Source organism: Pecten maximus, chromosome 5 (assembly GCF_902652985.1).
Source record: "Pecten maximus chromosome 5, xPecMax1.1, whole genome shotgun sequence".
Lineage (NCBI taxonomy): Eukaryota > Metazoa > Mollusca > Bivalvia > Pectinida > Pectinidae > Pecten > Pecten maximus.
Window position 1 is genome coordinate 35,362,808 of NC_047019.1, and position 26,116 is coordinate 35,388,923.

Consider the following 26,116-nt stretch of genomic DNA (forward strand, 5'->3'; position numbering starts at 1 on the left):
CCCTATGGGACAGGCCAGTCCTATCAGATACTACTCCCCTATGGGACAAGCCAGTCCCATCAGGTACTACTCCGCCATGGGACAGGCCAGTCCTATCAGGTACTACTCCCCCATGGGACAGGCCAGTCCTATCAGGTACTACTCCCCCATGGGACAGGCCAGTCCCCTCAGGTACTACTCTCCGTGGCACAGGTCAGTCCCATCAGGTACTACTCCCCCATGGGACAGGCCAGTCCCCTCAGGTACTACTCTCCGTGGCACAGGCCAGTCCTATCAGGTACTACTCCCCCATGGGACAGGCCAGTCCTATCAGGTACTACTCTCCGTAGCACATGCCAGTCCCATCAGGTACTACTCGCCATGGGACAGGCCAGTCCCATCAGGTACTACTCCCCAATGGGACAGGCCAGTCCCATCAGGTACCAATCCCCATCGGACAAGCCAGCCCAATCAGGTACTACGCTATGGGACAGGCCAGTCCCATAAGGTACTACTCGCCATGGGACAGACCAGTCCCATCAGATACTACTCCCCCATGGGACAGGCCAGTCCCATCAGGTACTGCTCCCCCATGGGACAGGCCAGTCCCATCAGGTACTGCTCCCCCATGGGACAGGTCAGTCCCATCAGTTACTACTCCCCATGGGACAGGTCAGTCCCATCAGGTACTACTCCCCATGGGAAGTTTAATATTGGTTTATTATCAACAACTCATATCATACAAAATATGTGATAGGGGTATAAACAGAGAAACAAACATGAATTATCTTCGGGGTATGAATTATATTTTTGTCAATGCTCCCAAACATGTATGCAATGCCACATTCGCATTACATCATCTGATAGTTATTTCGTGTTTGCTTCGATGGTGTTTAATGATCAAAATGTAAAAGCTACATATGCTCGTGAGCTTTAATACCGTATTTTAACCTTTCCATTAACCGGTATATACTGTGGAGATTTACATTTCATGCAGCGGTCATCATAACAAATATTTCACAAGACAGATATTTGCCGTAGGTCGTAACATCCTTGTTTTGTGTACAAAGAAAGTGTTTTTGAAACACATACCGAAATGAACAATAAATCATTTCATAACTTCAGCATGAAATTTTATTTGTGTTTCGCATTTCATTAACTTGGCAGCGGTGGATATTGTAATTAGTCCTCCCCTTTTTGGGTCCCTACTGTAAACTTTCGGTTGTAACTATTCAGATCCAGGGACCAGACGGGTGTACACACTAGGAAGTGCGCCCATTTCCGTGTCTACCCACGCAACTTTGGCAGAGTTACCCAAAGCAATGAACTCTTGACGCATGCGCTGCAGTTCCTGTCTAGCAATATCAAACGCACAGCGGACCTCGTCATAATTGCCGATATCTGCAAGCACACCCATAGCTCTAACGTAGCAGTCGAAAACGAAGGAATTCGTTGGTGCATCTGACTTTAGTTCCTCTTGCAGACTGAAGACTTGATTTAGCCAATGCAGAGCCTGTCTGCTATCTTTTAAACCAATATATGCCTTGGCTAGGTCATTATAAGTCTCCCCTGACCAGAAGTTGTTTGGACCGCAATGTTTGCGAATGGATAACGATTTTTTGAAGAGCTTGATGCTTTCTCTGTAATAAGTTTTGCGGAGTAGAATCTGACCTTCCGTTGCATGGACTAAAGCTATTGTATCTTGATATAAATTTGGGGTCTTGTTTAAAATTTCACTTGCATCCTGTAACATTACCAAGGCCTCCTGGTGTTTTCCCGTTTCGGAAAGAGCACTTGCGACATTGATGACTGATATTGCGATAGACTTTTGTGGGGCCTTGGTTTTCTTTTTTATTTCCAGTGATTTTTGAAAGTAAGTAGAGCGTTTCTTCCTTACAATCCATTTTGCGGTATGTAAGCCCCATGTTGTTGTAGCAGGATCCGATGGCAGGATTTTTCTCTCCTTCTGGATCCTTTGGGGTTTTGTAAAGGTGTTTCCTCCGGCGAAGCGCTTCTTTGTGATACCGAAGAGCGACACTCATGTTCTCTGCAAATTACAAAATGCAAGTACAAATGTATATTGATGGGCTACGGATATTTTTGGGTAATTTAAAACCCTCCCATCGTACGTCTATCTTATAAAAGATTTGAATTTAATACAGATCATGACTTGTGGGACGCTGTAATGATGATTTAAGACATTGAAAATACAAATATGAACATGTTCTTGATTAATTAAAATGTTAGTCAAAGTATGCTTCTCTTGCATTTGCTGTCCTCAAGTTAAGTTATGTATATAAGACAGGCGGTAGGTTTCACAGACAATCGTGCGACGTTATATGGCTACTGTGACGTCTTAAACTATTACTGACGATACAATGGTGTTATTACACACATGTCGATATTTATTCCATATTTATCTCATATTTATGCCATATTTATTCCATAGCCGTATTACATGCTAGAAAATGCCAGCTTAGTGATAAACAGGAGTAATACAATGAGGGATTCCTTACCTGACAAGTTGTGAGTAATTCCCAATGACATAAGAGTAGCTAGGATAAGCTCGTCCGTGTACATCTTTAACTCGTTCTCAAGGTCAAAGGCCTTTTCCAGATAACTTCAACAAAACAGAGAAACATATCTAACATTTTAATCATTAATTAAAGTATTAACACCGCGACAAACTTTGGCTCGTATTAGTAATATGTTGATCAGCGGACATTCAACAAACCGCTAGAAGACCTCTACTTTGCAGACGACATCAGACTCTTCTCGAAAAGAAAGACAACAACATGCGCAGGAAAAGCTAGAGCGAGTCTCGGATGAAGCTCTAAGAAGAAGAAGAAGAAGAAGAAGAAGAAGCGTGTTGATACTTACACAATGGATTCCTTTGTTCGGCCTTGGATAAACAAATTCCATCCCATCCTTTGATACGAGCAAGCCAGGTGGTATCGCCTGTCCTGATTCAGGCCGTGGTAACAACCAGACGGTGATATTGTAGGGTCATCCGCCAAGTTCTCCAAGTACTGTATAGCGAGTCGATACTTCGCTTCGCCTTCTCTCATGTTGCCCTAATTAGCGAAAATGTGTATTGCTCTCCTAATTAGTAATCAAATTATTAATGATAATATCGGTGACATTTTCACTTTTACATTGACACATTAAGAAGAGTAGCATTATGAAACTATAACAGAATTCTATATGATCAATAACAGTGATTCTGTCATTGCTATGAGACAAAACAAATGTGCATCTGTAAATAGGATGATGACGAATAACGACAAAATCCGCGTTTCCACAAAGAAATCAAGAAATTGTGTGAACACGAAGAACAAATGGGGATTCCACAAATCAAATTCTGCCAACCAGGGTTTACATTTACCGAGTAAATTATCCTACTAACTTAACTCTCATGTAAATAGCATATCGTTAGATGATAACGGCAGGGTTATTTTGTCACGTGATCTATATGTGATTACTGTGCTATCATTGGACTTGCATTTTTACGAAAGGTTTTGCGGAAGTAAACTTGGCAAGCGGCTTAATATAAATTACATGTCCAAAGTAAGGCCTATGGTTAGCCATGATGCATACTTCCACTTGATCAAGTTACGGTTGATTCATTGCACCAAAGTAGAGATTAATAGGACTGCATACATCACTGGATGTGACATTTAGATGAACCTCAAAGCTGACTGGATTACCTGCCTTAGTACCATTTCTCTCCGCTAGGCTGCGCTCATGTATTTTCGAAGCGAAGCTTAGCGGAGAGTAGAAAAACTACGGCAGGTAATCCAGTCTAAATAAAGACCATCAATGTAACTGACCTTGACATTGGTCAACGCTCCACCATAACACAGGTGAATACAAGCCTCGTCCAACTTCTTGTTCAGTCTTGACGATAGAACGGTTAGTGCTTGGTAGAACTCGAACCCATCAGCTGATAACACAAATAAAGAAACTGTGTAATATGATAATTCAACAAAGTTATTCTTTTTACAATTGACGTTCCATTAAGAGGAAAATCATAAACACTTATATAAGTACAGCGAGATAATAGCAAAACGTTCGATTCATTTGAAAATAACTCTATACAACTGTACGTGTCGGTTTCTGGAATTCATCAGGATCAGAAGTTGGTACTAGTTCAACAAAATGAGCACAGAAAGTTTCTTTTTCAAATTGATCTCGGTTCATATAGCAAGGTTACCAGCTACTTTAAACTTGAATACAGATTTTTAAAAAAAATATCGTAAGTACATAAAGTGTGATCTCTTTCTCAGAACAGTTTATACCGTATTACACTATACCGTATTACACTATACCGTGTTACACTATACCGTGTTACACTATACCGTGTTACATTATACCGTATTACACTATACTGTATTACACTATACCGTATTACACTATACTGTATTACACTATACCGTATTACACTATACCGTATTACACTATACTGTATTACAGTAATTCTAAAACAAGGTTAATATATGTATATGTATTTCACAACAACAATTGATAGATTGAGAACATTACCTCCCATGAATTGCTGGATGACGTTAGAAGCACGGACGGCCACCTCCATAAACAGACAGTACATATCTTCGTTAGAGTAGACAAGTTCCACGTTTGTGAGGAGCTTCCTGAAGTTCTGCTGCTCCTGGTTATACTGACACAATGCGTCTGCGTATTCTGATGTTGTCAGCATACTTCCAATTTTCGTCATTATACGGGCAAATAGGAAACAAAACCTCTGTTTAACCTCTAAAATTCAACAAAGAAGATATATAAGTAAAACAGATACATTACCATAGCAACAGGATACGGTATATATTTGAAAATTATATTAGCTATAAATAGTAATTGCATGATTGTATATGATATAAATAAACAGTAATTACATTAATGCGTATGTTTTTAATCAAAAGTAAATACATAAATACGTATGATATTAAATCAAATGTATCTGATGCTCTCTTTCCTATAGATAATGGAAAATGAGTGATATATATTATTTCATATATCTATTGTTTATACCCGGACTCTCCTTAACGGTCTCGAATAAGTCGTCAATGCAGTTCCGTAGGATCCCCTGTATGTCATACCGCTGTGTGATGTCATCCTGCTTCAGGAAATGGCGCCTCATTAACGGAGTAATGGTGGTATCCATGGATTCTTCGTCAGTTGGATCATCTAGACAAGGGTCATAAGAATTCCTCCATGAAATCATCAAGGGTAAAAGGACTGATCGAAGGTCATAAGGGTTCATCAAAGAAATTATCATGGGTCATAATGGTTCATCAAAGAAATCACAAAGGGTCATAGGGTTCATCAAAGGAACGTCCATTGGTCATTAGGGTTCATCAATGGATTGTCAAAGGTCATAAGGGTTCATCAAAGGAATGTCCATGGGTCATTAGGGTTCATCAATGGATTGTCAAGGGTCATAAGGGTTCATCATAGGAATGTCCATGGGCCATAAGGGTTCTTCAAAGCAATCACAAAGGGTCATAGGGTTCATCATAGGAATGTCCATGGGTCATAAGGGTTCTTCAATGGATTGTCAAGGGTCATAAGGGTTCATCAAAGGAATGTCCATGGGTCATAAGGGTTCTTCAAAGGAATCATCATAGGTCATAGGGCTAATCAATAAAATTCTCAAGGGCCATAAGGATTCGTCAAAGTAATTATCATGGGTTATTGTAGTTCATCAAATAACCTACATATGTGTCCATGGTCATAATGGTTCATCATTGGAATTATCAAGGATCATAAGAGCTCATCAATTTAAGCATCAAGGCTTATAAGGGTTCACAAATGGAATAAGCATGGGTCATAATGGTTTATCAAAGTAATTATCGGGGGTCATTATTATTCACTGACACTGTCTTCCTTTACTTATCTGTTGTGACGGTAATATCAAAAGGGTTTCTATTATTATAACTTAAAACACTTACCGACCATCTCCCTCACGTGACTGAGGGTAAATGTCCCAGGCATGTAACCTATCGTGGCTAGTTTGGTTTGCATAGACTCTGGTAAACGTTTCAGGAATGTGCCGTATATAGCATCTGATGAAAAGATACACATTTTATCAAGAGACAAAACAGATAGTTTTTTGTTATAATCTAGCGTTGTATATATATGATAAATAAAATTGGGGTTTCTTCGTGAAAATAAAATCAGACATTACGGGTTATAAGAATGTTAATAACGATAACGAATGATAAGAACGATACATCGTTGGCAAATGTCAAAACAGGAACTGAAAATGTACACAAACATATTAGGAACTGATAAGACAAGACGAACAGAAAGACATTGTCAGTCGGAAGTTACAAAATGACATGATTGCCTGACTATGTTATTGACTCATTCCTCATTAACATAATTGTAAAATACTCGCCTAATCTTTCTTCGCGAGCATACATGAACTGACTGAGGGCTTCCAGACGACAGCTTTGTAATGCTAGGGACATTTCCGCCACGGTCAGAGAAGAAGCGTCACTTTCGGTGCCTGACAGCTCTGAAGCAACCATGGTGATGACGAGGGGTAGCCCTTCACACAACTTGACAATGGTTGCGAGATGTTGCCCAAAGTCCACGGACGGGGCATAACGTCGCAGTAAGGCCTCAGAATCTGTCGGCGAGAGAGGTGGTATCAATAGCTCCAGGCACTCATCTCCGATGTCTTCGAAAATCACTTCTGTTGAAGTTGTGATGATAATTTTGATATTTCGGCAGTTGTCAATCAAACATTTACAGAACGATTTGAACTCCTCAGCATCTTGCCCCTCCAGTATATTCTCAGCATCGTCAAAGACGACTATGATATCTGTGTGTTCTTTTCTAGTTACAGCGCTGCATATGGTCTCCGCCCAGATACTGTCGTCTTGGGGAGCAGTCAGATCTAGTGCTGTAAACAAGGCCAAGCCAATTCCTCTCAAACCAGACACATTCCTCACCTTTATCAATAGCACTTTCACATAAGCTTCTTTGCTATCTTCTTTGAATTTCAGAAATTCTTCCACGAATTTCGACTTCCCCACTGATCGAATGCCATGAATTTGGAATAATCTGTTACTATTCCAACCTCGTGATAACACAGCCCACTCTCTATATCTTCCTATCAGTCGTTCAGCCATCGAAACTGGAAGGAAAGTCTACACTGTCATTGACCATTGAAATCTAATATAAAACAGCTGTGTCGTATAATGTATTTATTTTAGTTGTGTATATAGTATCAAGTGTAATAACTGGATGTCGTATTAACGGCTTCGTAATACTACAGCTACATGACGTTGTTACTATATATAGTCCCTTAACTAATAAGACACGTGTTGGTGTTTTGAAAATTTGAACAAATAAAGAGTAAGTTTGAAATTAAAAAAAACTGTTTCCGATTTCCTCGACATAGTTTGAATTTGTTATATCTGATCAGATTGTTCCGAGAAGGGTTTGCTCAATGTTGATGTACTTTCTAATTCCATCCCTAATTGATTAATCATGATCATACTTTCACTTCTATTATTATTAGTCTTTTACTATTTATAGACATTTTACTTTGAAACGGCAACAACTGAATGTTTTGTTTCTTAAAATAGTGACAATTGCCAAAAGCATTGATGGGAGCTTCGTCAGCATTACTTAAACTCAGATAAACCCAAATCAAATGAAACAAATGAATGTTATTTGGCTTAATTTGAAGTCTGGCATCGTGACAAAACATACTGCGCAAATCTGGGGAATTCCGTTAACAAATGTATAATCTCCTATTGTGTTCCTATTCACGCATGACCTGTTCTGAAAGGCTATTGGCGAGGTTCTATTTATAGAATATATCCCTAGACTCCTTTGATATTCAACCGAATCAATACTATTTTTAAAAACAATCATATTTTGCTTTAATTTTCCTTATAAATTCTTTTCTAAAGCCACGTCTTCATTATGTGAAGTGCATGAATAAATATCGATTATTATTTCTTTTTAAATATCTAAAATTTGAAACATCATGAACATCATGTAGAAATAATTTTACTCCAGCACCTCATGTTTAATATAGATAAAATATATATAGGTCAGAATAAGCTTTTATCGGTTTACAACTTATCACATTACCTTTCACATCAATACGCTGATATGCAAGTATAGTACCACATTAACATATAGTGATGGTGTCATGTCAGCATTCTACCATATCATATCCTGATTTGAACTGATATCCAACAACTACCTTTTTTTCTTCAAAGATTTTACCTTTACGAATTATACCTGAAATGTGTGTAACTTACCTGTAACAAAAGGCTACGTCTCTTTAAGTGGCGACCATTCGGTGGCACTGTTTCCAGAATTTAAAAACCCCAAAACGAAAATGGAAATCCCATCATGTGGCTTACTGCTGGGTATTCATGACGTGGCTGGCTGGTACGGCGATGCAGTAAGAACAACTGATGTGTGTCGGGATACACTGAAAAAATATAACAGGTTTCTGGAAAGATTATGTAAACTCGAACAACAAATTCCAATTGAGCTCAGCATGTTATCGTTAAAATGATATTTTTCTCTATAATCCATATTTTTACAATGCAGTGCTCCCTTACAGTTTCTATATCTAGAGATAAAATAATTGTAGTTTTTATTATCAGACAGGTAACGATATTATATTTCTAGATTCAGATTTAATCTTCAGACAGTAACTATAATATATTTCTAGAGACAGTTTTTATCGTCAGACAGGTAACTTTAACATATTTCTAGAGATAGTTTTTATCGTCAGACAGGTAACTATTACATATTTTTAGATTAAGTTTTTATCGTCAGACAGGTAACTTTAACGTGTTTCTAGAGATAGTTTTTATCGTCAGACAGGTAACGATAACATATTTCTAGAGATAGTTTTTATCGTCAGACAGGTAACTATTACATATTTCTAGGTAAAGTGTCTATCGTCAGACAGGTAACTATAACATATTTCTAGAGATAGTTTTTATCGTCAGACAGGTAACTATTACATATTTCTAGGGATAGTTTTTATCGTCAGATAGGTAACGATAACATATTTCTAGAGATAGTTTTTATCGTCAGACAGTAACTATAACATATTTATAGGGATAGTTTTTATCGTCAGACAGGTAACTATAACATATTTCTAGAGATAGTTTTTATCGCCAGACAGGTAACTAAAACATATTTCTAGAGATAGTTTTTATCGTCAGACAGTAACTATAACATATTTCTAGAGATAGTTTTTATCGTCAGACAGTAACTATAACATATTTCTAGAGATAGTTTTTATCGTCAGACAGTAACTATAACATATTTCTAGAGATAGTTTTTATCGTCAGACAGTAACTATAACATATTTCTAGTGATAGTTTTTATCGTCAGACTGGTAACGATAACAGATCCTGATTTGTGCTATCTTTGGTTTGTTGTCCTCGTCTTCATAACGACACCCTCATTCCGCCACCAACAGCGTTTGCATGTCTCAGATTGGATAATCCCAGGATCATCATACGTAGGACGACGTGTTTGATAGGTTTTTTTTTATCATGCTCGTTAATGACATTTCTGTCACCAGTACAAGCCTGTACACTTATCTGACAAATCACCCTGTAAGGGTATGTTATCAAAACATTTTAACAGTCTCGCCAATGCTCACTAAGTAATAAAAAGCTACGGAAATCAGTGATACATTAATCAACCAGGTCGTAAGAGTTTGAGATTTGATATGTCAAGGTGACATGGGTTGTGATATCTACCAAAATATGGTTTACATGTAGCAACTGTGATAAAGGAAAGAACGAAGTTCTACACAAACATAGATAAATGTATCGTGATAAAACGTGGACATAGATAGGTAAACCTGATAACACGTGGTGAGGATGTAACCTAACAAGGTGGACAGACCCGGTTTATTCTTTCTTATTTAACCTTGTACATCAGAACAGCTGTGTGGGTCACATCTGACTCTGTAACGTATGGCTGCTCTTGTGTTAGTGTATGAAGAGTTTTACTGTACTGTTGTCATGCTTTACCTCGTTCCCAAACGCCATAGATAAATATACATACTATATATCCACATACATACTTACATTTGCATGTCTAGGCCATCTCCTCACACTGCTGTGGCCAGAAGATGAATATAGAAATCCCATTGAATCACTTAAAACTTGACACGACACAGACTTAACATTTACACTTAAGTTGTTGTCACACTGCGTGTTTACGCTTTCACCTATGCTGGTTTGACATTGTTAACAAGTCAATGACGTTTACAATGTGTGTATGTGTGTGGACACACTCCTCTTGACTTTTTGGAGAGGTCAAAATGGGCGAACAGGGAAGTAAAGACAGGCGAAGGGAGAGGTCATGATAGGGGAGGGAATAGAGAGTTAGGACTTGACAGGCGAATAAAGGGAGAGGTCATGAGAGGTGAAAAGAGGGGGAGGTCATGATAGCGGAAGAAAGGGATATGTTTTGACAGGCGAATAGAGGGGGAGGTCATGAGAGGGGAAGAAAGGGATATGTTTTGACAGGCGAATAGAGGGGGAGGTCATGAGAGGGGAATAGAGGGAGAGGTCATGATAGGGGAGTGAATAGAGAGTTAGGACTTGACAGGCGGATAGAGGGGGAGGTCGTGAGGGGAATAGAGGGAGAGGTCATGCTAGGGGAAGAAAGGGAGAGGTTTTGACAGGCGAATAGAGGGGGAGGTCTTGAGAGGGGAGGAAAGGGAGAGGTTTTGACAGGCGAATAGAGGGAGAGGTCTTGAGAGCGGAGGGAATAGAGAGTTAATTAAGACTTGAAAGGCGAATAAAGGGAGAGGTCATAAGAGGGGAGTAGAGGGGGAGGTCATCAGAGGGGAATAGAGTGAGATGAGACGACAGGTGAATAGATGGAGTGGTCTTGAGGGGTGAAAAGAGAGGGAGGTCTGGAGAGGCGAAGAAAGGGAGAGGGCTTGACAGGCGAATAGAGGGAGAGGTCTTGATGGGCGAATAGAGTGATTGGTCTTGATCGGCGAATAGAGAGAGAGATCTTGATCGGCGAATAGGGAGATAAATCTTGATCGACGAATAGAGGGAGTGATCTTGATAGGCGAATAGAGGGAGTGGCCTTGATCGGCGAATAGAGAGAGAGAGATCTTTCCCTCTATAATACTTTTTGTATAACTGCCGATAACAATGGACGGCATACAAAGCTTAGTCATTGATATAAGACAGTGTTATTCTTGTTCCGTTGAAGTAAACTTGATACTTTTAGTATTATATTCAAAATAGAAACAAAACAAACATATTGAAGGTTTTATAGCTATATATAAAATATACTATCCTTCATTTGGGACGTGGATTTGTAATTCAGTAGGGAATACATTTGTTATAGGTGCGACATCTCCGTACTTATGGTCGACTCGAAACAAAAAAAGTATGTCATTTGTTGGTGTTGATAAGATATATTTCTATTCCGTTGTTACCATTTGTTGGTGTTAATTAGATATGTTTCTATACCGTGGGTGTCAAATTTGTTGGTGTTAATTAGATATATCTCTATACCCTGGGTGTTATTTGTTGGTGTTAATTAGATATATCTCTATACCCTGGGTGTTATTTGTTGGTGTTAATTAGATATATCTCTATACCCTGGGTGTTATTTGTTGGTGTTAATTAGATATATCTCTATACCCTGGGTGATATTTGTTGGTGTTAATTAGATATATCTCTATACCCTGCGTGTTATTTGTTGGTGATAATTAGATATATTTCTATACCCTGGGTGTTATTTGTTGGTGTTAATTAGATATATCTCTATACCCTGGGTGATATTTGTTGGTGTTAATTAGATATATCTCTATACCCTGGGTGTTATTTGTTGGTGATAATTAGATATATTTCTATACCCTGGGTGTTATTTGTTGGTGTTAATTAGATATATCTCTATACCCTGGGTGATATTTGTTGGTGTTAATTAGATATATCTCTATACCCTGGGTGTTATTTGTTGGTGATAATTAGATATATCTCTATACCCTGGGTGTTATTTGTTGGTGTTAATTAGATATATTTCTATACCCTGGGTGTCATTTGTTGGTGTTAATTAGATATATCTCTATACCCTGGGGGACATTTGTTGGTGTTAATTAGATATATTTCTATACCCTGGGTGTTATTTGTGGGTGATAATTAGATATATCTCTATACCCTGGGTGTTATTTGTTGGTGTTAATTAGATATATTTCTATACCCTGGGGTCATTTGTTGGTGATAATTAGATATATTTCTATACCCTGGGGGACATTTGTTGGTGTTAATTAGATATATTTCTATACCTTGGGTGTTATTTGTTGGTGTTAATTAGATATATCTCTATACCCTGGGGGACATTTGTTGGTGTTAATTAGATATATCTCTATACCTTGGGTGTTATTTGTTGGTGATAATTAGATATATTTCTATACCTTGGGTGTTATTTGTTGGTGTTAATTAGATATATTTCTATTCCTTGGGTGTTATTTGTTGGTGTTAATTAGATATATTTCTATACCCTGGGTGTCATTTGTTGGTGATAATTAGATAAATCTCTATACCGTGGGTGTTATTTGTTGGTGTTAATTAGATATATCTCTATACCCTGGGGGCCATTTGTTGGTGATAATTACGTATATCTCTACACCATGGATGTTATTTGTGGGTGATAATTAGATATATCTCTACACCATGGATGTTATTTGTGGGTGATAATTAGATATATCTCTACACCATGGATGTTATTTGTGGGTGATAATTAGATATATCTCTACACCATGGATGTTATTTGTGGGTGATAATTACGTATATCTCTATACCCTGGGTGTTATTATATGTATTTGTGGGTGATAATTACGTATATCTCTACACCATGGATGTTATTATATGTATTTGTGGGTGATAATTACGTATATCTCTACACCATGGATGTTATTATATGTATTTGTGAGAAGCAGTTTAAAAGCTAACGGCGTTGTAGCATCATTCAGTATGATATATAAACTAGTATCAGATATACATGTATATGGAATGTCATAACTATCGCACACGGTATGGAAAATATTATATGGATTATCATTTTCATTATATCGTGGGTTTCCTTCATTATATAATTTAATTGTATCATTTCATTATACGATGTCACTATTGTGTTTTTGGTTCAACCATTGTAGTACATGTCATCTTTAAATTAGTTTGTTTTATCAATATTTGCTTGGAGTTGATCTTCATACATATATATATATATATGTATAATTTAGTTTTAACATTTTGTTTTGTTCATTATATGATTGAGTTTAAACCATATTTTATTACATTTCTATACATTTCGTATATTTTATACAAGAATGTGAATTCAAAGCATATGTTGCTGATATCAGATCCTATATTGATGAAATCAAATAATACAATGGTCACATCATATAGTTTAATGTATAGTTCAAAATGATTCGATATCATAATGAATTATATATTACTGATATCAAATCAGATCTTAATGAAATCAAATAATGTATTGGTGAAATGAAATAATTTATTGATGAAATCAAATAATACAAAGATGAAATCAAATAATATATTGATGGAATCAAATAATACATAGACGAAATCAAATAATATACTGATGAAATCGAATAATATATTTATGAAATCGAATAATATATTGATGAAATCGAATAATACATAGACGAAATCAAATAATATACTGATGAAATCAAATAATATACTGATGAAATCAAATAATATACTGATGAAATCGAATAATATATTGATGAAATCGAATAATACATAGACGAAATCAAATAATATACTGATGGAATCAAATAATATGTCGATGAAATCAAATAATATATAGACGAAATCAAATAATATATTGATGAAATCGAATCATATATTGATGAAATAGAATAATATATTGATGAATCGAATAATATAATAGTCACATCTTATAGTTTAACGGTAAAATCATACCATATCATAATGAATTAAATCATATATTACTAATATCGGATCAGATATTAATTAAATTAAACAATATATTGATGAAATCAAATCATAAAATTATAACAGCGTATAATATGATATATCATGACATAATGATGAAAAAAATGATGATATAATGATGAAATCGAATAATATGTTGATGAAATCAAATCATAAAATGGTAACAGCGTATAACATAATGATACGATCAAATAATATATCATGACAAAATTAAGTGAGTTAATGATGAAAAAATAATAATATAATGATGAAATCAAATAATATAATGATGGAATTAAGTAATACAATGGCAAAATTAAATCATATTTTGATGAAATCATATAATATAATGAACATTCGACATAGTATTTTATACCATATGTGACAGCTATGGCGTTCCATATATACATGTATACAAACAATATAAATGGTGATTTTACAAATAGAAAACACACAATGTTATGTTTTTCACCAGATGCTACTTAACACTCAATCAGAACCACTCGCCATTTCCTACAAATAAGATGTTCCGATTGAGCTGTTTGAGATTGTGCTCTGTGATAATGAGTTGCTTCCCTTCCACTGTAGTTACGCCTTAGCCCGGAACCTGTGTGTGAAATGGATGTTTTTTCCATTTAAATTTGTTGTTGTTGTTGTTGTTGTTGTTGTCGTCGTCGTCGTCGTCGTCGTCGTCGTCGTCGTCGTCGTCGTCGTCGTCGTCGTTGTTGTTGTTTTTTCTCTCTCTCTTTTGTGTGTTCATAAACATTGATTTTATTGCAAATAATTTGTTAAATCAGATATTGTATTTGATGTAACGAATAACTTTTTATACATAGCCTCCATTGTATAAAACCAAAGCAATCTTCAGATAATAAACTACTATTAGATATGTTCATTATTACTCAATATTATAAACAAAACAATCTGAACAACTGTCAGAAAGTAAGCAAAAGTCTGTCTTTGTGAACGACATATTTAATTACATACCGTTGTTTCTAAATACGATGTCTTCCGTACAAAGAAATAATTAAATCCTTGGTGTACATGAAGTACATGTATGTCCGTTTAAATAATAGAGCCGGTAATGACAAGGCTGTAAACAGTTTTGATCAATTAAGACAGAATGTCGGTTTGATTATAGCGTTTGAATCACATATTTAAATAGATATCTCACAGACAAATAGTGTTTTAAACATTTGTTATTTGATTTTTGACTATGTAGGCATCAGTGAATAGTCCTACAGGGAGGAAACAGATGTGGGATGTATTTCTATATTCTATTGTCATCTTACAATGTATCTATTACTATATCACGTATTTACTTACATAAATTACCTAGTTAGCGGGTCCCTACCCTAAACAAGCCAGCACGGTAACAGTGTATGTACGTTGTAGACGTATTTGGATTGTATTTAGTTGGGTAGCCTTATTACTGCAATCTCTTTTTTAATAAAGAGAACAGATGTTTCAGAAATATCAATACACATTCTAAAATCAGGAAGCTAAATAAACTTTTCTTGTGTAACACAGTATGAAACCTATCGAAGCAGGAGAGGTTTACCACCTGAGTAATCCTCTTTGTATGTTTATTTTAATTATAACGTCACATTTGATGCAGATTTAACAGTTGTTGGGTAGATTGGTATGAAAGCATCATTGGATATCACCAGTCTTCCTTCTGTTAGATTCCACGTTAATGCTCCGTAACGCATTCAGTCTGTGTATCAACTTACTTTGTTTTACTATAAAACGATAACAAAATTTGGAACCATGTAAATTCCTCTGATGAGTTGGTTTAGCACATTCAGCGAATTCCTAGGGCACTACTTATGAATATTTGAAGCAACGTATTCAACCAATGAGATTGCAGTAAGTGTATAATATATAGCCGTATACAATCGGACAAGTATATACAGTATACCTACCAGTACATATTGGTCTGTGGTGAGACTTGATTCGATGGATAGCTCTCTCCGCACGTTATTATACGGGTAAATACTACGGTATGTGTGTATTATACGGGTAAATACTACGGTATGTGTGTATTATACGGGTAAATACTACGGTATGTGTGTATTATACGGGTAAATACTACGGTGTGTGTGTATTATACGGATAAATACTACGGTATGTGTGTCTTATACGGGTAAATACTACGGTATGTGTGTATTATACGGGTAAATACTACGGTATGTGTGTATTATACGGGTAAATACTACGGTATGTGTGTATTTATGATATTTATTTTACAGATTTCATCATCTCCAGTTTCATGAGGATACGAGAAAATTGTTTTTTTATAGAACCAAGTGTCCGTGTATAATTGAATATCTTTCATTCTTTTTCCGTATGAGAACGTAATTTGGAAGAAGAAATGTTGCCAGATATGCAGTTTTGTTTGGTATATTAATAGTTTTATAATTTTAACTTAGTTTGATTGTAAGTAGTTGGCCTACATTGGTAAATGAGTAGTTTATATGTCTCGTATAAGGTTGAAGGTAGTTTACAGTAGAGGAATAGGACTTCGGATATATTACGTTAATTTCTCGTAAAGATTCAATGTACACTGCATTTTTTGAACCCGACTCTTTTACATATGTTTAAAGAACTGATAGTTTTATCTGTATCATCAAATTAACACGTATGGGACATGTTAAATTAAAGCAGATGTTGATGACTTTAAAGTACATACGTGAATTAAAATAGTTTTCTGTGTAAGAATCATTCATAACCAAATTTGTTAAATGCTCCATTTCCTTTTTGTGAGATAAATCTGACGAGTTTATTACTATGTTCCGTTTCCTTTGTTATTATATTCCGTTTCCTTTTAGTGTCCATCAACTTGACGAGTTTGTTTCCTTTTTTTCCATCAATCTGACGAGTTCGTTACTATGTTCCGTTTCCTTTTTGTGTCGATTAATTTAACGAGCTTGTTACTATGTTCCGTTTCCTTTTTGTGTCGATCAATCTGACGAGCTTGTTACTATGTTCCGTTTCATTTTTGTATCCATCAATCTGACGAGTTTGTTACTATGTTCCGTTTCATTTTTGTGTCCATCAATCTGACTAGTTTGTTACTATGTTCCGTTTCCTTTTTGTGTCGATCAATCTGACGAGCTTGTTACTATGTTCTATTTCGTTTTAGTGTCCATCAACTTGACGAGTTTGTTTCCTTTTTTCCATCAATCTGACGAGCTTGTTACTATTATCTGTTTTAATTGTTTTCTTTTTGTGTTGACCAATCAGTAAAACCTATTAAGACGTGCTATAAAAACAGTTGCGGTTTCCAAATCTGCAAGATAAGAATGGAAAATAACTATCGTATGAACTACACGATCAGTTTACCCAAGTAACTACGTGATAATATATTAGATCTAGGTGTTTTCGTTATCGTTATTACAATTTATTTAATAGGAATAGAACGCCCTTAGTTATAACATGATGTGGAGTAAATATGTAGATTTATTAAATTGGCATTATAAGAAATATGATATCGAATTCTGAAAAATGTTACGAATGTTAATAAAATAAAGTTTCAATTTTATAAACCTTATATACTTATAAAAAATAGCATGGAATCCATAAAACTAAGACATATAGTAATTGATTTAAGTACATGTGGATACTAATTCAATCTGGATTACTCGAGAATTACGCGCATTTTCATCATAAAATACAAAACATTATTTATCCGTACAGTGACACATTCGGAATTTACGAAACACAACTGACTTCGAAAACAATGACTGACTTCTGACCCACACATCTATTAGGTGGCAACACTGTAGATGTCCAGTATCAGGTTTAATCAACGTACCTTAACTCGAGGAAACTCCTTAGTGATTTTTCAAGCGTTATTGTATTTTACGGGAATATCTTAGTAAAGGAACTCTCGTTAAATTGTGTAATGCTTTCCTATGGAATATTAACTAAAACTGATGAAACTGTGACCTGGTGAGAAAATGTTATGTTTAAGCTTATCTTTGGTTAACACCAGTACATAAAACAACTGTATATCATATACCCAGTTTGGTCAGATGTAGTTTACTGTTGTTCGATTAGAGATGTCTATTAAGACAATTGTAGCATGGAGAACCCAATAACTCAACAGTAATTGATTTAATAAACATCATACTGTATATATACCGAGTCATATAAAACTACATCATACAGTATATATGCCGAGTCATATAAAACTACATCATACAGTATATATACCGAGTCATATAAAACTACATCATATAGTATATACCGAGTCTTATAAAACTACATCATACAGTATATATACCGAGTCATATAAAACTACATCATACAGTATATATACCGAGTCATATAAAACTACATCATACAGTATATACCGTGTCATATAAAACTACATCATACAGTATATATACCGAGTCATATAAAACTACATCATACAGTATATATACCGAGTCATATAAAACTACATCATACAGTATATATACCGAGTCATATAAAACTACATCATACAGTATATACCGAGTCATATAAAACTACATCATACAGTATATATACCGAGTCATATAAAACTACATCATACAGTATATATACCGAGTCATATAAAACTACATCATACGGTATATATACCGAGTCATATAAAACTACATCATACAGTATATACCGAGTCATATAAAACTACATCATACAGTATATACCGAGTCATATAAAACTACATCATACAGTATATACCGTGTCATATAAAACTACATCATACAGTATATATACAGAGTCATATAAAACTACATCATACAGTTTTTACCGAGTCATATAAAACTACATCATACAGTATATACCGTGTCATATAAAACTACATCATACAGTATATATACCGAGTCATATAAAACTACATCATACAGCTGTTCCGTCCTTCTAGTACTCGTCAGTAATGTTAGGGACATCATACATCTGTTTTGTCTTTCTAGGACTCGTCAGTGAAGTTAGGGACATCACACAGCTGTTTCATCTTTCTAGGACTCGTCAGTGAAGTTAGGGACATCACACAGCTGTGTCGTCCTTTTAGGACTCGTCAGTAATGTTAGGGACATCATACAGCTGTGTCGTCCTTCTACGACTCGTCAGTAATGTTAGGGACATCATACAGCTGTCTCATCTTTCTAGGACTCGTCAGTAGGTTAGGGACAACATACAGATGTTTCGTTCTTTTAGGACTCGTCAGTGAAGTTAGGGACATCATACAGCTGTTTCGTCCTTCTAGGACTCGTCAGTAATGTTAGGGACATCATACAGCTGTTTCGTCTTTCTAGGACTCGTCAGTGAAGTTAGGGACATCATACAGTTGTGTCGTCCTTCTACGACTCGTCAGTAATGTTAGGGACAACATACAGCTGTTTCGTCTTTCTAAGAAGGTACATTCAGAACCATTGTCTCTATTTACAAAAATGTAGACTTGGTATTCAGGGTAAAACAAACATTATAAAAAGCAAACAATTGTTTTCCATAATGCAAATACCCAAGTTTATGATATGAATGATATCAATCAGCCATGTGTTGTGACAGGTCGTCCATTGAATAATTATATCATATATATATATATATTAGAGAGAGAGGACAGGACATGCTGTAAACATACCCTATATACTAGGCATTGTTTATTGAAATATTCCAATAAAATAGTTAGGTTTCCACATCCAATAACCAAATGTTCATTGTGTCGTAAGTTTCTTTCAGAGCATACTTCGCTTTACTGGGAATTCCCAATGTTATAGATTAAGGTCATACAGAGTCAACAATTACAGTATTGACAATGAATGACTCAACACTTTAAAAGCATTGTACAGCACGGTAACAATGAGATAACATTGACTTAGAGTTTTTACAATAATGAACAAGTCATTGTCTGGAATGTAACGATGGAAACAAACTGAAACCAAACTCGACCGGCAGGACAGTCTTTGATGGGGGAACTCTCGGCCATTGTCATGATCTATGAATAGGGAAACATTTAATATTTAAATATCTAGACCAAATATAATTGATTCCTGAAGGCTGTGGGAGTTTATTGACCGATTGTGGTATAAGTATGAAGTGTACAGATTTTTGATTGGTTACTGGGGAGGGACTTTTTGAGGACGGTAACTTTATCCGACAGTTTTCGTTGACCATGGACAATGACATATTGACTTTGGTACATATTCATATCGCACATAAACTATCTCCTATCATTAAACTATCAATAACGCTCAGCATTTTAAGAGTTGGAATTATGTGACCGATAAGGTGTCATATAGTGGATGTCAGAAACCTTCAGGGAAGGCCGTACTAAATGACATTTAATGATAAAAAAAACCCAAACGAAACATCAACAAACTATATCGTTAAAATACGCCTAGACATTCCATAACCTTCAATAGTATTCGAAATATTGAAAAACGTAGAGAGTATCCGTTTGTCTCATCTGATTATACCATAATAATACTACTATACATTAAATAGACGTACAAAGTATCCATTAGTCCTAATAATTATATACTACTATACATTACATAGACGTACAAAGTATCCAATAGTCCTAATAATTAAACACTACTATACATTAAATAGACGTACAAAGTATCCATTAGTCCTAATAATTATACACTAATATACATTTAATAGACGTACAAAGTATCAAATAGTCCTAATAATTATACACTACTATACATTAAATAGACGTACAAAGTATCAATTAGTCCTAATAATTATACACTACTATACATTAAATAGACGTACAGAGTATCCAATAGTCCTAATAATTATACACTACTATACATTAAATAGACGTACAAAGTATCCAATAGTCCTAATAATTATACACTACTACATGTTAAAGGGAGTAGCATTAGTCCTTCAGTAATAATCTTAAGATACACATGTATCATTATAACATAGGTATGGTGTATCATCATGTTATAACATAGGTATGGTGTATCATTATAACATAGTTATGGTGTATCATTATAACATAGGTATGGTGTATCATTATAACATAGGTATGGTGTATCATTATAACATAGGTATGGTGTATCATTATAACATAGGTATGGTGTATCATTATAACATAGGTATGGTGTATCATTATGTTATAACATAGGTATGGTGTATCATCATGTTATAACATAGGTATGGTGTATCATCATGTTATAACATAGGTATGGTGTATCATTATAACATAGGTATGGTGTATCATCATGTTATAACATAGGTATGGTGTATCATCATGTTATAACATAGGTATGGTGTATCATGATGTTATAACATAGGTATGGTGTATCATTATAACATAGGTATGGTGTATCATTATAACATAGGTATGGTGTATCATTATAACATAGGTATGGTGTATCATTATAACATAGGTATGGTGTATCATTATAACATAGGTATGGTGTATCATTATAACATAGGTATGGTGTATCATTATAACATAGGTATGGTGTATCATTATAACATAGGTATGGTGTATCATCATGTTATAACATAGGTATGGTGTATCATTATAACATAGGTATGGTGTATCATTATAACATAGGTATGGTGTATCATCATGTTATAACATAGGTATGGTGTATCATTATAACATAGTTATGGTGTATCATTATAACATAGTTATGGTGTATCATTATAACATAGGTATGGTGTATCATTATAACATAGGTATGGTGTATCATTATAACATAGGTATGGTGTATCATTATAACATAGGTATGGTGTATCATTATAACATAGTTATGGTGTATCATTATAACATAGGTATGGTGTATCATTATAACATAGTTATGGTGTATCATTATAACATAGGTATGGTGTATCATCATGTTATAACATAGGTATGGTGTATCATTATAACATAGTTATGGTGTATCATTATAACATAGGTATGGTGTATCATTATAACATAGGTATGGTGTATCATTATAACATAGGTATGGTGTATCATTATAACATAGGTATGGTGTATCATTATAACATAGGTATGGTGTATCATTATAACATAGGTATGGTGTATCATTATAACATAGGTATGGTGTATCATTATAACACAGGTATGGTGTATCATTATAACATAGGTATGGTGTATCATTATAACATAGGTATGGTGTATCATGTATAACATAGGTATGGTGTATCATTATAACATAGGTATGGTGTATCATTATAACATAGGTATGGTGTATCATGTATAACATAGGTATGGTGTATCATTATAACATAGGTATGGTGTATCATTATAACATAGGTATGGTGTATCATTATAACATAGGTATGGTGTATCATTATAACATAGGTATGGTGTATCATTATAACATAGGTATGGTGTATCATTATAACATAGGTATGGTGTATCATTATAACATAGGTATGGTGTATCATTATAACATAGGTATGGTGTATCATTATAACATAGGTATGGTGTATCATTATAACATAGGTATGGTGTATCATTATAACATAGGTATGGTGTATCATTATAACATAGGTATGGTGTATCATTATAACACAGGTATGGTGTATCATTATAACATAGGTATGGTGTATCATTATAACATAGGTATGGTGTATCATTATAACACAGGTATGGTGTATCATTATAACATAGGTATGGTGTATCATTATAACATAGGTATGGTGTATCATTATAACATAGGTATGGTGTATCATTATAACATAGGTATGGTGTATCATTATAACATAGGTATGGTGTATCATTATAAACATAGGTATGGTGTATCATTATAACATAGGTATGGTGTATCATTATAACATAGGTATGGTGTATCATTATAACATAGGTATGGTGTATCATTATAACATAGGTTTGGTGTATCATTATAACATAGGTATGGTGTATCATTATAACATAGGTATGGTGTATCAACTGTCCATCACTGTTCACCCTATAATATACACACAGAACATCCCGATGACCGACTTATCCCATATAAACTAAAAGTACTGACTGACAGTATGTACGTGACCTGTATATTAGATCAATCATGTGTTCTAGTTCACAAATGTTGGTAGATAAACATAGATCAGCTACATCTCTAGATAATAAAATATGTGTGTTGATAACATACCATGGGGTTGTTTCCCCTGAGTCCGTCCCCGTCCGTCCCCGTCCGTCCTGACGCTCGTCCGTCCTAATAATGACCGGACATTATACACTCCCCACCATGACCGAGTCGTGACCTCGGTTATCTCGTCCTGACGTTAAAATCCTCCTCGTTTCTTCTGTTCTGTTGTATGTTAATATAGCATGGTAAATTGGTATCATAAACTCCAATTAAAATCACCAATATCACATAGTTTCATATTGATCATATTTTAAATTGTGGACGTTCCAATCATGCTACTTACAACCGTGATGCAATGTATTACTGTACACAGGGTAGGGCCGTGATGTAATGTATTACTGTACTTAGGGTAGGACTATGATGTAATGTATTACTGTACTTAGGGTAGGACCGTGATGTAATGTATTACTGTACTTAGGGTAGGGCCGTGATGTAATGTATTACTGTACACAGGGTAGGGCCGTGATGTAATGTATTACTGTACACAGGGTAGGGCCGTGATGTAATGTATTACTGTACTCAGGGTAGGGCCGTGATGTAATGTATTACTGTACTCAGGGTAGGACCGTGATGTAATGTATTACTGTACTCAGGGTAGGGCCGTGATGTAATGTATTACTGTACTCAGGGTAGGGCCGTGATGTAATGTATTACTGTACACAGGGTTGGGCTGTGATGTATTGTATTACTGTACACATGGTAGGACCATGATGTAATGTATTACTGTACACAGGGTAGGGCCGTGATGTAATGTATTACTGTACTCAGGGTAGGACCGTGATGTAATGTATTACTGTACTCAGGGTAGGGCCGTGATGTAATGTATTACTGTACTCAGGGTAGGGCCGTGATGTAATGTATTACTGTACTCAGGGTAGGACGGTGATGTAATGTATTACTGTACTCAGGGTAGGGCCGTGATGTAATGTATTACTGTACTCAGGGTAGGGCCGTGATGTAGTGTATTACTGTACACAGGGTAGGCCCGTGATGTAATATATTACTGTACTCAGGGTAGGACCGTGATGTAATGTATTACTGTACACAGGGTAGGCCCGTGATGTAATGTATTACTGTACTCAGGGTAGGACCGTGATGTAATGTATTACTGTACACAGGGTAGGACCGTGATGTGGTGTATTACTGTACTCAGGGTTGGGCCGTGATGTAGTGTATTACTGTACACAGGGTAGGACCGTGATGTAATGTATTACTGTACACAGGGTACGACAGTGTTGTAATGTATTACTGTACATAGGGTAGGGCTGTGATGTAATGTATTACTGTACTCAGGGTAGGACCATGATGTAATGTATTACTGTACTCAGGGTAGGACCGTGATGTAATGTATTACTGTACTCAGGGTAGGACCGTGATGTAATGTATTACTGTACTCAGGGTAGGACCGTGATGTAATGTATTACTGTACTCAGGGTAGGGCCGTGATGTAATGTATTACTGTACACTGGGTAGGACAGTGATGTAATGTATTACTGTACTCAGGGTAGGGTCGTGGTGTAATGTATTACTGTACTCAGGGTAGGGCCGTGATGTAATGTATTACTGTACTCAGGGTAGGACCGTGATGTAATGTATTACTGTACACAGGGTAGGACCATGATGTAATGTATTACTGTACTCAGGGTAGGACCGTGATGTAGTGTATTACTGTACTCAGGGTAGGACCGTGATGTAATGTATTACTGTACACAGGGTAGGGCCGTGATGTAGTGTATTACTGTACTCAGGGTAGGACGTGATGTAGTGTATTATTGTACACAGGGTAGGACAATGATGTAATGTATTACTGTACTCAGGGTAGGACCGTGATGTAATGTATTACTGTACTCAGGGTAGGACCGTGATGTAGTGTATTACTGTACACAGGGTAGGGCCGTGATGTAATGTATTACTGTACTCAGGGTAGGGCCGTGATGTAGTGTATTACTGTACTCAGGGTAGGACAGTGATGTAATGTATTACTGTACTCAGGGTAGGGCCGTGATGTAATGTATTACTGTACTCAGGGTAGGACCGTGATGTAATGTATTACTGTACTCAGGGTAGGGCCGTGATGTAATGTATTACTGTACTCAGGGTAGGGCCATCATGTATTGTATTACTGTACTCAGGGTAGGGCCGTGATGTAGTGTATTACTGTACTCAGGGTAGGACCGTGATGTAATGTATTACTGTACTCAGGGTAGGGCCGTGATGTAATGTATTACTGTACTCAGGGTAGGACCGTGATGTAGTGTATTACTGTACTCAGGGTAGGACCGTGATGTAATGTATTACTGTACTCAGGGTAGGGCCATCATGTATTGTATTACTGTACTCAGGGTAGGGCCGTGATGTAATGTATTACTGTACTCAGGGTAGGACCATGATGTAATGTATTACTGTACACAGGGTAGGACCGTGATGTAATGTATTACTGTACACAGGGTAGGACCGTGATGTAGTGTATTACTGTACTCAGGGTAGGACAGTGATGTAATGTATTACTGTACTCAGGGTAGGACAGTGATGTAATGTATTACTGTACACTGGGTAGGGCCGTGATGTAGTGTATTACTGTACCCAGGGACCGTGATGTAATGTATTACTGTACTCTGGGTAGGGCCGTGATGTAATGTATTACTGTACCCAGGGACCGTGATGTAATGTATTACTGTACACTGGGTAGGACCGTGATGTAATGTATTACTGTACTCAGGGTAGGACTGTGATGTAATGTATTACTGTACTCAGGGTAGGGCCATGATGTAATGTATTACTGTACTCAGGGTAGGGCCGTGATGTAATGTATTACTGTACACTGGGTAGGGCAGTGATGTAATGTATTACTGTACACAGGGTAGGGCCGAGATGCAATGTATTACTGTACTCAGGGTAGGACGGTGATGTAATGTATTACTGTACTCAGGGTAGGGCCGTGATGTAATATATTATTGTACTCAGGGTAGAGCCGTGATGTAATGTATTACTGTACTCAGGGTAGGACCATGATGTAATGTATTACTGTACTCAGGG

General features: G+C 36.0%; 1 protein-coding gene across 2 annotated transcripts; it reads right to left on the minus strand.

Annotated features, from left to right (window-relative positions):
* Window positions 1–763: 763 nt before the first annotated feature.
* LOC117327892 lies at window positions 764–10,269 on the minus strand. 2 transcript variants are annotated; one of them, XM_033885120.1, is made up of 10 exons: window positions 10,080–10,269; window positions 8,277–8,452; window positions 6,392–7,148; window positions 5,943–6,056; window positions 5,023–5,178; window positions 4,522–4,749; window positions 3,810–3,922; window positions 2,860–3,053; window positions 2,496–2,599; window positions 764–2,026 (listed from the first exon to the last, which is right to left on the minus strand). In XM_033885120.1, the coding sequence occupies exons 3-10, from the start codon at window positions 7,128–7,130 to the stop codon at window positions 1,713–1,715; spliced, it is 1,962 nt and encodes a 653-aa protein (XP_033741011.1). In that variant the 5' UTR covers window positions 7,131–7,148; window positions 8,277–8,452; window positions 10,080–10,269; the 3' UTR covers window positions 764–1,712. The 2 variants fall into 2 exon arrangements, with proteins under 2 accessions (XP_033741011.1, XP_033741010.1); XM_033885119.1 differs by having other exon boundaries at window positions 6,392–7,135; window positions 10,080–10,268.
* Between the last annotated feature and the right edge of the window lie 15,847 nt (window positions 10,270–26,116).